Source organism: Lactuca virosa, chromosome 5 (assembly GCF_052849685.1).
Source record: "Lactuca virosa cultivar CGN04683 chromosome 5, Lactuca_virosa_CGN04683_v6, whole genome shotgun sequence".
In the NCBI taxonomy this organism is placed as follows: domain Eukaryota; kingdom Viridiplantae; phylum Streptophyta; class Magnoliopsida; order Asterales; family Asteraceae; genus Lactuca; species Lactuca virosa.
Window position 1 is genome coordinate 22,507,268 of NC_136430.1, and position 15,352 is coordinate 22,522,619.

The window sequence follows — 15,352 nt, forward strand, 5'->3', positions numbered from 1 at the left end:
CCAAATTTGTTTCAATGCATCTTTTTAAAATTTTGGTGAGATTGGTCAAACATTCTTGAAAAGAGTTTCCATATACCGTAAAGTCATCCAAAAAACTTCGATTATATTCTCGACATACTCTGAAAATATATTAACCATGCAACGTTGGAAAGTGGCCGGGGCGTTAAACAATCCAAATGGCATTCTCCGGTATGCAAAAGTGCCAAATGGACATGTAAATGTTGTCTTTTCTTGGTCTTCCGGTGCCACCGGGATTTGGTGAAAACCGGAGTACCCGTCGAGACAACAATAGTGACATTTCCCGGCTAACCTTTCTAACATTTGGTCGATGAAAGTTAGTGGAAAATGATATTTTCTTGTGCTTGCATTGAGTTTTCGGTAGTCAATACATACTCTCCACCCCGTTTTGCACGCGAGTGGGGAACATCATACCTTTGTTGTTTTCGACTACCGTGATTCCCGTCTTCTTTGGAACGACATGCACCAGGCTCACCCACTTACTATCCGAGATTGGATAGATCATCCCCACATCAATAAGCTTGAATATCTCTTTCTTCACAACTTCCATCATAGGCGAGTTCAATCTTCTTTGCACATCCCGACTCGGCTTGCATTCATCCTCCATCAAGATCTTGTGCATACAAGTGGCGGGGCTCAATCCCTTGATATCCGCAATCGTCCAACCCATGGCTTCCTTGTGTTCCTTCAACACCTTGAGGAGTTTCTATTCCTCAAATTCGGTTAGATGAGTCGAAATGATAACCGGAAGAGTCTCATTCTTGCCCAAGTAAGCATACTTCAAGTGTTGAGGTAGGACCTTCAATTCGAATTCCGGTGGTTGAACAAGGGATAGTGGCAACTTTTTGTGGATTTCTTCATCTCTAAAGTATTGACCATCCTCTCAATCTCCATATCCAAAGAATAAAGCTTTAATTGCTCGGCTAGCTTCCCACAATCAAACCCCTTGCTTAAGATCATTTCCAAAACATCACCATTAGACAACTCGAACCATTCTTGGGCTATTGGCTCAACAACATCGACAAAGTACAAAGATGAAACATCACTAGGATATCTCATGGCATCATAAATATTAAAGCTTATTGTTTCACCATCAAACTCCATTGTCAAACTTCCCGCATACACATCGATCTTCGTCCTAGCCGTCTTTAAAAATGGTCTCCCAATTAAGATTAGAGTCGATTTGGAGGATACTTGCTCATCTAGATCAATCACATAGAAATCCGCCGGAAAGACCAATTGATTCACTTGCACCAAAACATCTTCTAGAACACATCTAGGAAAGACACTCGACTTATCCGCAAGAGAGATTATGACACCGGTTTCGCTTAATGGCCCGACATTTAATGATTCATACACCGAATAGGGTATGACATTGATAGAAGCGCCAAGGTCAAGCATGGAACTACTAAAAGTGACATCTCCAATCTTGCAAGGAACCGTAAACATTCCAAGATCTTTGCATTTGGGTGGCAGTTTCCTCTGTAAAACCGTGGTTGCATTTTCATTCATCGAGATTTTCTTGTTTCCCTTCAACTTCCTCTTGTTGGTACAAAGCTCTTTCAAAAACTTTGCATATCTAGGGATTTTCTTGATGGCATCAAGTAAAGGGATGTTTACTTCCACCTTTCGAAAGGTGTCTAAAATCTCTTTCTCCTCCATATTCTTCTTTGAAGTTGCAAGTCGGGAGGGGAATGGCGGTTGAGTGGCTATTTGTGTTACGAAGGGAATAGACTTCTTTGGAACTCCGGCTTGTGCATCGTTCTTGACTATAGGTTCTTCAATGGGAATGACTTCTATTTCTTCCTCTTCATCCCTTGGCTTATTCTTTGAACTACTCTCTCCGGTTTGTTTGCCACTTCTCAAGGTCACCACATTGACATTTGGGTTCTTTTCGGTTTGAGAAGGCAACTTTCCACAGGACTCCAACTTGCCTATGGATGTAACTATATCTCCCATTTGTGCTTCAAAGTTGGAGATACTAGTTCTTGTCTCTTTTTGGAATTGTTGGGTACTAGTGGCTAAGGATTTGACAATTTCTTCAAGGGACATTCCGGAGCTACTCGGTTGGGATTGAGGAGGTTGTTGGTGATGATGTGGAGGGTGTGGTTTGGGTTGATAGTGTGGTTGTGGATGTTGGCAATGAGGTTTTGGTGGTGGATAGGAAGGTCTAACCAATGCATTTTGAGGCAATGGTCTTGGGTTGTAGCTCATGTTGGGATTTGGCTTCCAACTTGAATTGTAAGCATTTTGGAATTCTCCTGTGGCGTTTACACATTCCGCATCTTCATGAAGAATGGGACACATATCCGTAGGATGTCCCATTGTTGCACATATTCCACAAACCATCACTCGTGGAGTTTGTCCCATGGCTAACTTTTGAACAACAGAGGTTAAGTCTTTGATTTGAGACTCGATATTTTATGTTCCCACTTCATTGACTTTGTGTTATGTCTCTCTCTTCATATCTTGGTGTGGGCCAAAATGTTGGGAGTTCGCGGCTATCGTGCTGAAAATTTGTCTTGTTTGTTGTGGAGTTTTACTAAAGACATCACCACCACTCGAGGCATCAACTAGTCTTCTCTCCATTGGTAACAATCCCTCATAGAAGGTTTGAATGAGGAGTTGTTCCGGAATTTGATGTTGTGGACAACTATAGCAAAAGTTGTTGAACCTCTCCCACGAATCATGAAAAGTCTCATTTTGACCTTGGCGGATTCCACAAATCTCATTTCTAAGACTTGAGAATCTTGAAGCGGGATAGAACTTGTCAAGAAAAGCTCTTGCCATGTCGGTCCATGAGTTGATTGACCCTGGGGGAAGATAAAATAACCAATCCTTTGCTCTATCGGCCAATGAAAAGGGGAATTCCCTTAGCTTGATTTGGTCATCGTTTGACCCTTGTGGCTTCATACTAGTGCAAATAATGTGAAACATCTTCAAGTTCTTATGAGGGTCTTCATTTTATAATCCATGAAAAGTTGGAAGATGATGGACTAAACTTGACTTCAATTCCGAACCTCCTTCCAAAACCAGGTAATTGATATCGGTTGGAGTTTATGTAACATCGGTTTCCATCATTTGTCCTAAAGTCCTTGCGGGAGCTTGTCCTCCTTCTGCCATTGCAATTGGTTCAATAATGGGTGGATTTTGTTATAGGGGTGGTGTTTCGGGAATTTCTTGGCGAGGGTCGGGACTAGAATCGGGTTTCGTGTCACTTGATGAAGCAGTTTCAACCGCCGGATCCCCGTGAGGATTTGAAGTTTGACCACGTTCTATTCTCTTTTCCTTTGCCAAGCGTCTTGCTTCTTTTTCAATTTCAGGATTATAAATAAAAGCACCTGTACGTTGAGATCTAGGCATAGAGAAACAAATTGATTAAAAATAAACCAATCCCCGACAACGGCACCAAAATTTGGTGGTGTCGAGGCCAACAAAATTAAATTTTCCTAAATCTTTCACACTAAAATAGTGTATAGTGGTAAAGGGGTCAAATCCATGGAGATTGGTTCAATTTTATAACTCTATGAAAAAACTCTTGTAAAAGTACTTGTAAAGAAAATAACAATAAAAATAAAAATGGGGGGGAGGGTTGGTGTTTTGAAATACTTGAAACAAAATAGAATTAAACCAAGATTTAAATAAAAAATTTCAATGAAAACAAGAGTTTGATGTAAAATCAATAAGAGAAAGATGGTTGACTTGAGGTTTCCTCTCTTTGACTTTTTGATGAACATATCATTAGAATCCAATGGTGCAATACTTTTTTTAAACCCTTAATTTGGCTATAGTAATCCAAGGAGCTTGAGATTACCTAGACTTTTCTTAGTTGTTGAAATGGTTAGAGAAGCTCATAACAATTTCCTTAGTCAAAGTCACTAATTCCAATAAGCATGTAATTAGTGAAAGTCAACTAGCATTACAAACCAACAAGTCACCAAATCCAAGAGGAGTCAAAAGCTTCCACTACCATGTTGCAGAAAATGTTTTTAGTATTGTGTGAAGTAAAACTAACACAAGAATCACTTGTTGCTTGCTAATTTGAAGATCCTTCACTTAATCAAGAAATTAGCCAACTAATCACCACCAACACATTTAAACTCATGAATAAAAACATACAAGAAATGATAAGATGTTAAAACACAAAACATTTTCATAAAGATCCAAACACAAATTCATGGATTCTTCAATATTCAACAAAAGTTCAAAGGATTCAACAAAAGTCAACCAATATTTGTTTAGCCAATCATGGCTAAACTCAAAAAAACAAAGTTAGTGAAGATTGTACCCAACATTTAACAAGAATCAAGAGGAGAAAATGATGAAGTTCTTGAGGGTTCTTGTCCTTCAAAGTGCTCCAAAACTCCAGAGAGAAAGAAAAAAATCGGATGTCAAAGATAAGGCTAAGGAGGCACACCAACCTTCCCAATATGGAGCTCTATTTGAATTTCCGAAAATGCCCCCTGCAGGGATCCACGCGGGCCGCGTGGATATCTTACGCGGGCCGCATGACTATGACGGAGTTTTGGGCTTCTTCAAGTCTTAGGGCCCCCACAGCTATTCGATTGGCCCAGTTCGAGTCTAATCAGCCTCTAGCCCATTTGTCTTCAAGATTTCTTCAATTTGAGCCCAATTTGCCTTCTTTGAAATCACTCTTAGCTTCCGCAAACTCCCGATTATCGATCTCTGCACACTCAAAAATTCTCATGCGCCTTGAAATTTTAAAGTTCAAATCTTCCAAGCCTTCAAGCGATTAACAAGCCCACTCCATGAATCACCTCCATAGACATCAAGCCCAAAGTCCCCATTTCCCTTCAAGTCGAATCGCATCCCAAAAATCTCGCTCCGCTAGTCTCCAAAAAAACGCTGCAATAATGCTCAAGAAACTAGAAAGTACCCGAAATGGTTATAAAATAACAAAAAGGAAAATATGCATGGAAATTAACTAAAATGCGAGTGAAATGTGCTAAAATAAACTATAAAAAGAAGTAAATAAAATGAAGGTATCTGGTTGAATCCATGGAACCTCTTGAGAAAGTTGATGAAGAAGAAGAAAACCTAATTAAAAATGCTATTCTAGGACTTCAAGCTACCAGGGAACAACCAATGAAGGTTATCTCAGAAGAAGAAAAGAGGATATGGTCTGTTGTCTCTTGGCCATCTTCCTTGGCACATGTGTTTAAGAGAAGCCGTGAAATAGTGAAGAGCAAAACAAAACTAACTGTTGACGCCTTCCGGGCTACACATTCCATGATCCCACCAATTCTGCTCCGAGAATAATTCCGACTAATGAAGGTTCTGTTAGATTAATGTCTAAGTCCATAACTATAATTGGTAAGACTTGACCCGACCCGTCATGGTCCATTTGGGTTGCATGGCATCATGCATTTGGATAGACTATAATGAGAGAAATAACACTTAAGGTTGGTTAATATATTATAAGTTCTAATATATTAATAAGGTTATTTAATTAGTATTGATCAAGAATTAATTTGGAATTAATTAAGTGATCAAAAGGAGACTAATTAAATATATGGGTTGATTGTGTAAATCATTCATTCTTATATATGTGGGCTTGTGATCCAAGATTCCTTATGTTGGACTAAGTCCATGGGGTGACCCATGGATACTCCATGGAGGTTAAAATCCATGGAGCATAAGGAATGGGTAAAGTTATGAGTTACATGGTGTAACCCTAATAGCCACCATATAAAAGAATCCCATGGCTCAAGAAATCGTGCACTAATGTGTGAGTGTGAGCGCTAGACGATTTCAAGGAGTGTTCAAGTTTCTCTCAAGTTATTCCAAGTGTATTTGGTGTTGTGTGAACCATTTGAGGTGTCACACTTGGGGCACTAGGCACTCAAGCTTCATGAAGACATTCTACATCAAAGAGGTATGTATTCTATCTTGTTATATTTATTATTTTGTATGCTAGATTAGGATAATACCTTGGATGCTCATAATTGTATGTATAATAGAGAAAACATAGATCCAAGGTATTTAGGGTTGCATGTACACTTAGAAGTGTTAGAATGCTCATAACCCAACAGTGGTATCAGAGCCTAGGCTTGTTTTCTTGTTATACTTGCAAAAGTAGCTGAAAAATCGAGTTGGATGCATATATTCGATTGTTTTGGCTGGAGTTGGACTAGGAGCATTACCCTAAGATGTTTTTGGACTTATAAACTTGTTTTTGATGTGGTAATGTTCATGCTAATCCAATTTCTAAGATAATTGTCATAATTTCAAGATTTGTATTAGTTTGTATGTTCATGCTAATTTCTTGAAGATTGATGATTTGAATTATCTTGTTCTTATGAGGTTCTTAGATTAATAGAAAAGTTGTGTGAAATAGTTGTTTTCAATCCATTTTAATCTAAGAGTTGATTCCAAAGTGTGTTTTTGTAACTTGTCCTCAACTTATATGAAAAGTCACATTTAAGAATCATAAAACTCATAAAAGTTGGCAAAGGTTACAAAATGAAGAGTCTAGTTCTAATTAAATGGTTTTATGACTCCATAACTTGTCCTCAAGTTATGGAGGTTCAAGAGTCTCTTCATTAAATTAAAAAAAAAGTGTAACCTTAATTAGTTCCATAAGTTACAATAAAATTTTTTTTTTTTTAATTAATTAGTTTAAAGTCTTCCATAACTTGTCCTCAATTTATGGAACTTGAAGAGTTTTTTTTTTCTTTTTTTTAATTAAAACTACTTTAAACTCATAAGTTATGGAATTAATTAGTTTTGAATAGTTTCAAAACTTGCCCTCAAGTTTTGGAATTTGAAAAGTTTTCACTTATGAATACTTTAATTCCAAGTTAGCCCTTAGAATTTTAAAAGTTAAAATTCAACCCTTATACTTTATAATATTATAAGTTAATAATATTTATATATATGTATAAGAGTAAAGTCAGTCTTACCGTTAGTAGGCCTCATTCACGAAGCCGGTCTATAAGGGGGTATAACGTTACTGCCTATAAAATGGCAGTTTAATGGGTGTCCACTCTCACCCACCGCTTCCTTGACTGATGGAGGGTCGTTAGCCGAACGGGTAGGACAAGGACTATAATTCTCCTTTCATTAAAAGTATTAATGATAAATACTAAGTCACTAAACTCTTATTAATACCTAATCTTAGTTACTTAGGAAAATGTGAATTTGGTGCTAACCCATGAAATTACACTTTTCACTTTGCTTAAGTCGTTAGTGGAGCGTGTGTGGTTAACCGGCACACTAACCTGGACTTAACAAGGTAGGCAAAGGGTAACTTAATATTTATCATAGTATCGATGGAGTGTGTGTGGTTAACCGGTACACTGATTAAGGGGTAAATATTAAGGGTACCAAGTATATTTGCATGGTTATTCAGACCTTGTTTTGTGATCCTCGGCATCCCAGTCACAAAACCTGAAGGGCACACTCGAGATTGAAACATGCCATTGAAAAGTTCAATGAATCTCAAAAAATCTAGGAGTTTCAAATGCAATTAAAAAACCTAATTACATTATTTCGTTTTTCATGGTGGAAATTGGTAAATCGTCATTTACCTACCTTCAACTATTTTATAACTCGGATTACGACATCCCTCTTCCAGTTATAAATAGGTTGTTGGATCCTAGCCTTAATATTACATATTGGGTGTTATATTAAGGACTTTAAATCAACTATCTTGAATATCTCCCAAAAAGATGTCTGGTCTAGACATTTATGATTTTCCCAAATCTCTTAAAACAAGCTTTCCTAAATAAAGATGATGTCCCATGGATATCATACTTCTTTCACCTCCTCCAATTATTCTCCCTAACCCACAAGTTCCTAAAAAGTTTAAGGTCACTCAAGCCCTATTGGCAAGGCAAGGTCTAGGTGTGATCACATCTTGGAGATGTAGTCACATATTGACAAGCCGGGAGAGTTGGGTGTCAAAGTCTTGAGAAAGTTGGTGGCTCAACTACTTTCTAAGTCACATAGTGAGTTCTTTTGGGAATCCTATGAAACAAACTAAGACAAGACCCTTAATGATCGTATCTATTTGCTAAGATCAACTTCCTAAAACGCTATGGACATTGAAAATGATGACATTGGATATCCAGTAAAACTCTCTCTTCCCAATGGAAAGGGATCGGCCATAGTCAACTCGGTTGACCCAATGGTAAAGAGAGAGGCGAAGTCTGAGATAGTCCCATTATCAAGGGTCCATAGGTAACTATTGCCAAAGGAAGGGGCTTTGGTTACGAAGCTGCCAAATTTACCTAAGGATGTTAAAGTCAATAAGTTTGGCTCTACTTCAGGTAAAGTCCATTGTCTAACTCTATTAAGTACATGTTGATTCTGATCGCGAAGATGGATTTCAATCGCATGGTTCGGTGATCAGAATTTTGGGCTATTACTTAAGAGTTATGATATTTATATTGCTTAGGAATAGATAACAACAAGGTTTTCATATGGATTGTAAGGATAAGTTTTTCCGCAAAGTTTTAAAATAAAAGAAAAAGGTTTTGATTTTATTTATTTTAAGTATCCTTACAATGGCATTTGTGAAAAGTTGTTGCTTATAAGATTCCGTTGATAGCAATGTTGGAAAAATGGATTTGATTCTTTTGGTTGTGGTAGTGTCTAATATTACCAAATAAGTAAAGATTCTCATCACCCAAGGTTCAATTGGACCGAAACTTGGAATCATGCAAGTTGTATAGTATGATGAATGAGAGCTTTCAGCTTGGAAAATTAAAACTAATTCCTTATGTGAATAAGGAAAGGACTAAGGGATCGATTACACATTCTTGTGCACTGGTCAAGTCCACCACAAAAGATCAAGAAGACTATTCGTCATGATTTACTTAAGTTCAGTAAATATAGTTATACTTATAAGTTTAAGTATAAGTCTGTAGCATTGGAGAAGTTTCAATGTGAGACAGAACGAATAAGAAGAATCAAAGTATGGCAGAAAGATAAAAGTTTCTCAAATCTAAAAAGATGGGAGAGTACTTTAGTATCATGTTTATGATCATCTTAATGATTAAGATACCATATCACAATTGGTCCTCTAAAGTCATCTTAGTGCATTCTTATGACTAAGAAGAGGAGTCATGAATTGTTGAAATGGTTAAATCAAAAAGATGAGTCATACTTCGTTCCAAAACAATTCTTAGAGTCATACTCCAAGATTGTAACTTGAGTGACATATCTTAAAGAGGGTTTGTTAACACTAGTCAAATGTAAGAGTAAAAGGTTATCTACTCTTGTACATTTGAAATTGGTAAGTTGTGATGTTTTGGATAAAACAGAGACCAACTTAGGCCAATTGTGTAAAGTGTTAGTCTTGATAAAGAATCCACACTATCTCTTGAATATTTGACAAGGGAGTCTTATATGTCAAGAGGACAGTGGGAGTCTTAAAGCTCTTGAAAGTTTCAAGACTTAATCAAAAATAAAACCTAAAGTCCTTCACTAGCACACGACTTGAGGTTTATAACCTATCGTGTTGAAATTTTTGTGCCTATTCAAGTTGGCTTTGCATAGGAGTTCTGAGAGTTCTCAATTGGTTGCACAACTACTTGGAAGCAATGGCAGGCACCTGAGCTGCCAAATGGCAAGAATTTAAGATTGCACAAGTTTAATCAATATGAGTTTGGATTTGTCACTAACCTTGTCTTGTGATTATGGTTTTGACAAATTCACATGGATAAGAACACATACACTATTAAATCTAAGTGTCATAAGGTTTCTCTCCGATTCATGAAAATGATGGTGAGGAAACACTTTCACTAAGTAGATTTTAGCTAGATAGCAATTGTGATATTTGCATTCTCAAAGTCGTTAGTGGAGCGTGTGTGGTTTACCGGCACACTAACATGGACTTGTGAGAAGTGGCAAAGGTCTAAACAATTGAGACTATGATTACGGCATCCCTTTTCATAGTTCTAAAATTGTTGAGACACACATGTGAGCTATCTAAGAGAGGTGTATGATTTTGATAAAGTTTTATCAAAACAATCTAGTATCAGAAATCTGAACTTTGGTAAGAAATTCAGTTGATTTCTGAGTACATGTCAAAGCTAGTGGGAGCATAAGTGTTATGCTAATAATCATCATGTTAGTGGGAGCATGATAATTATGACAAAGGTTGCAAGTTAGCAGTGTTAATTATAGAAAACAAAAGTTTCAATTCGTGAGGTTGCAGGGGTTGAAAAAGTTGTTTTGCTATAATTAAGGGAGAGGAAATTATACTTCATTTCAATTCTAAAAGCTTAGATTGAGATTTTAATCGTATTTAATCAAGGATATATATATATGAATTTCATGTTGGAGTGGCTCAACATAAGGAAATTCTATATATGGGTCCATTATTTGCATTCTAAAATTCGATTATGATTACGGCATCCCTTTTCATAATCTGAATTTTGAGAACTTGGCAAATTGAAATGGAAATATTATAGCATGTTGGAGTGGCTCAACATAAGGAAATTCTATATATGGGTCCATTATTTGCGTTCTAAAATTCGATTATGATTACGGCATCCCTTTTCATAATCTGAATTATGAGAACTTGGCAAATAGAAATGGAAATGTTATAGCAAAAGACTGGTTTAGTCTTTATGTGAGACATCATGACTCGTGTCCCATATGCTTCGGATATAGGATCGATTTCATGTGCTATATTCATCCTTTCTAAAATTTTCCAAATGCCTGGGGCATTATGAAGGGAAAAGGTCTAGAATTGGATATGACTAAAATGATTAAGCAATTGTCGAGGACAATCTAAGGCTTACCAAAGATTGGTTGCTCAAGGACAGTTGGAAGTATAATGTTAATTCTGGAAGGACCATATTGACATAATCTGTAAGGAGGCAACTCTTGTTCAGAAGTGATAGTCAAAATGGAATATGGAAATGTTTCAAAGTTAGAAATTATTCAATCTGTGTAAGATTAGGAAACTTAATGAAAGAAGGATGTTTCCAAGGAGCTGATCTCCTTTGGAATGCTCTGTAATGATTGTTGTCAAGTCTTTCTGACTTCGTGCATAATCATTAAGAGGATCAATGCATATAAGTTTAGAATCTAACAGATTTCAGTAAATGGCATGAATTTGGAATTCTTGCATTTGCAGTAAGGATTTGGGACTGTGAAAAGAGGATCATTGGAGTGATGTTCAATTGATCTATTTTACAAAGTAAAGATCATAGACAAACATAGAGTGCATACTTGGTGTATGGCAAAGCTATTGTTTAAGAAAAACATAGTGTACATGCTTGGAGCATGGGACAACTAGTGTTTTTAATTCAAGTATAAAGTTGATAAAACCGAAACAATGAATAATGAGTAATCAGTATGGTGATAAATAAAAGTGTTTATTTATATTCATAGGATTTGATACCATATTTGATTCATTTATTCTTGTGTTTCACTTTGCATGTTTTGACTTCCAGAATAACTAAGTTGCTCTTCCTGAATGATTAAGTTATTGAAACCATCCACAGTCGGTCATATGTTGGAAGTAGATATGAATCAAGACTGTCATGGGTTGGTTTGTAGAGGTCCAAGTTGGTGGATAAAGTGGTGCTACAACACTCATGAGTGCTCATAAGTTCTGAGTATTGGATTCAACCCGCGCTCATTTGAATCACTTCATGGATTTTATCACGAGTGATCATGAGACGATAATATCTTATATTCTCTAAACCTAGAGATATGAGTTTTTACTATGAGTTGGTTGTACATTGATTGCACGAAAACGCATTCGGTAACTCGATGTTATAAAACGTGCCTTTGTGTATGGTTCAACAAGTAGTAGAACAAGCCATATGAGTCGAAGTTTATCCATTACTTTTACCTTCGGGATAAAAGCGATATTTGTGGGCCCCCTCGATGATTTAAAGATGATACATGTGAGTGCTTGGCCAAGCCAGGACTGATTTGATTTGTTCAATCAGTCAGTCATCATGAATCTGAAATCGGGAAACAACAAATAGACAGAAAGAATGATTGATAATCCATGTCTCAGTCCATATGATATCTAGAATGGAGGAATATATGATCCCTTATCTAATGGACAAGTCATTGACAAAGGTCAGAGTTCATCGACAAGGTCAGAGTTCGACAGAAGCTTTTGAGAGCTACGATTGCTGATCGGTTCCTGAAGTCATACACAATAATAGTTTTAGACTTATCCAAGTGGGAGACTGTTGGATTAATGTCTAAGTCCATAACTATAATTGGTAAGACTTGACCCGACCCGGCATGGTCCATTTGGGTTGCATGGCATCATGCATTTGGATAGACTATAATGAGAGAAATAACACTTAAGGTTGGTTAATATATTATAAGTTCTAATATATTAATAAGGTTATTTAATTAGTATTGATCAAGAATTAATTTGGAATTAATTAAGTGATCAAAAGGAGACTAATTAAATATATGGGTTGATTGTGTAAATCATTCATTCTTATATATGTGGGCTTGTGATCCAAGATTCCTTATGTTGGACTAAGTCCATGGGGTGACCCATGGATACTCCATGGAGGTTAAAATCCATGGAGCATAAGGAATGGGTAAAGTTATGAGTTACATGGTGTAACCCTAATAGCCACCATATAAAAGAATCCCATGGCTCAAGAAATCGTGCAATAATGTGTGAGTGTGAGGGCTAGACGATTTCAAGGAGTGTTCAAGTTTCTCTCAAGTTATTCCAAGTGTATTTGGTGTTGTGTGAACCATTTGAGGTGTCACACTTGGGGCACTAGGCACTCAAGCTTCATGAAGACATTCTACATCAAAGAGGTATGTATTCTATCTTGTTATATTTATTATTTTGTATGCTAGATTAGGATAATACCTTGGATGTTCATAATTGTATGTATAATAGAGAAAACATAGATCCAAGGTATTTAGGGTTGCATGTACACTTAGGAGTGTTAGAATGCTCATAACCCAACAAGTTCTCCCAGCTGGAAACCAGATGATCTCCCTGAAGAGCCCCTGGTCACTCCTCCACCTGATTTCATCATCTCTGAAACAGTACAACAAGTCATTGCTGACTTAAACGAGCCACCTCAAGGAAAAGGGAAGAAAATTGCTACTAAACCTGATAGCCTAGTGAGGACGTTTAGAAAGTCTGAAGGCTGGTCCCAAGAACAAATAGATCAAGCACTGGAAGAAAGCATCAGGATTCAAGTCCTAAAAGATAATCCTAATCCGATGATGGCCATATGTCCTCTATTCTGAGAAGGAATCATTCACGACATTGATATTGTCCCTTTCATGTACTACGATCTTCCAAATCAAGATTCTGGCAAAATTGATCTTCCAATCTCTCCAAACAAAAAATTCTACATCAAGTTCGCTCCTCTTCATCCGAATGATAATCCATAAACAATCATCAGGACAGAGCGAGAGACATTGAGAACTTTCTACTCCGTTAATGCACGTCCTCAAAAATAAGTGTGGTCTCGGAAGCAGATCACAAAGATCGTTTGATCAAAAACAAGGTTCAGAGTAATTTTGATCTCAACTGTATGCTGTACAGATATTACATCACTCGGAATAAAGAAGCAACTCTCACTCTCACAGATGCTGGCTTTCCCTCTATTAACCCAATGACATTCTCACAATCGTTGCTCACCTCCGAAATCGCCAATCTAATCATTCAATCATCGAAGCTTACAGTGTTGCCATCAACTTCTTGAAGGACTAATTTCTAGAATGTTGCAGGTCCGACATTAAGTTCGCACACTTGCTCTTAATAGAATATTTGTTGGCGAAAATCACTTATGAACTGCCTGAAGCTCAAATCTTGGCAGAAGGACCCATTGAAGAACCGGAACTCGGATACGCCTATCTCAAAAAGAAGACCAACCGAAAATAATGTTGGATTAGGTGTCTAAGCCCATAACTATAATTGGTATGTACTTCACCCGAGAGTAGCATGGTCCATTTCCAGTTGCCTTCATCAGGACAATTTGATATGATGGATATTTGAGTAAGAGGTTATTTGTGATTTATTAATATATTATAAGTATAATATATTAATTGAGAAATCATATTATTTAATTACTATTGACCAATAATTGATTTGGAATTAATTTAGTGATTAAAAGAGACTAATTAAATTAACGGGGACTGATTATGTAAATGAGTGAGGCATATGGTTTGGACTAATGATCTATGATTAATTTGTAATGGGTTAAGCTTATCTAAAAGTCCATAAATTATTAGTCCATTTTTGTTGTGGATCATAAGCCTAAGTGTAATAATTAGGGTTACATATAACTCCTAGAATTCTACACTATATATGTGTAACCCCTTTAGTCAAAATCGGACCTAAGAATGACATTACAAAAGTATGGACGATTTGTGGTGCCTAACCTCTCTCTTATTTGTCTTCCAATTGTTCATGATTTTTGTGACTTGTTTGAGACACAACACTTGGGGTGTTAAGCTCTTGAAAGACCAATTCCTACAAGCTACAATTAAGATGTATTCTTCTAACTTACTTTTATGTTTCAATAACCAATATTGTATGCTAGTTGTAGGATTCAATCTGTGGAAATTTTGTTGCATGTATAACTAGAGAAAACTTAGATCCAAAGCAATTAGGGTTGTATGTGCACCATAGGAGTGTTATAGTACACAAAACCCAACAGTGGTATTAGAGGCATGGGTAGTTTTCTGTTATATTGTTACTTGGTTAATTGTTCAAAGCTGGAAAAACAGAAATAACTGACAGGAGAACTCGACGAGCACATTCATGAACTCGACAAGTTCATGATGAACTCGAGGAGTCCATAAGCTGACTCGACGAGTTCAGCAGCCCGTTTGCAGTTTTTCAGGTTTTTTGGCCAGAATTGGATTTGGATCATTACCTTAAACTGTTTTGTATCATAAAACCTGTTTTTTATGATATGGTAATGATTATCCCATCCAATTAAAATATAAATTGTCATATTATAAAATAATTATTATATTATATGATAAACTAATTATCAGCGTAATTTGATTTGAAATTATCTTACTACAAGAATTGTTTTATGATCAAATTGGTAAAAGATAAAAATGGTTATTTTATAAGTTTATAATTTGATCTAAATGGTTTTAAGCAGTTACAAATTTTGTCATCAAATTTGGAACTAAAAAGTTTTTTTTAAGGAGTTACAAATTTTGTCATCAAATTTGGAACTGAAAAGTTTTTTTTAAGAAGTTACAAATTTTATCATCAAATTTGGAACTCAAAAGTTTTTTTTAACGAGTTACAAATTAATATTAGTTAAATTGATCTTAATGTTTTTGAAGAATTCCATAAGTTATGGAACATGAAAAGTCTCATTCATAAAAAACA

The 15,352-nt window shown here is 36.3% G+C and overlaps 1 protein-coding gene across 1 annotated transcript; it reads right to left on the bottom strand.

Annotated features, from left to right (window-relative positions):
* Positions 1-819: 819 nt before the first annotated feature.
* On the bottom strand, positions 820-2,070 carry LOC145111068 (uncharacterized). Its single transcript, XM_079047371.1, has 2 exons — positions 1,110-2,070; positions 820-1,019 (listed from the first exon to the last, which is right to left on the bottom strand). The coding sequence occupies exons 1-2, from the start codon at positions 2,068-2,070 to the stop codon at positions 820-822; spliced, it is 1,161 nt and encodes a 386-aa protein (XP_078903497.1).
* Between the last annotated feature and the right edge of the window lie 13,282 nt (positions 2,071-15,352).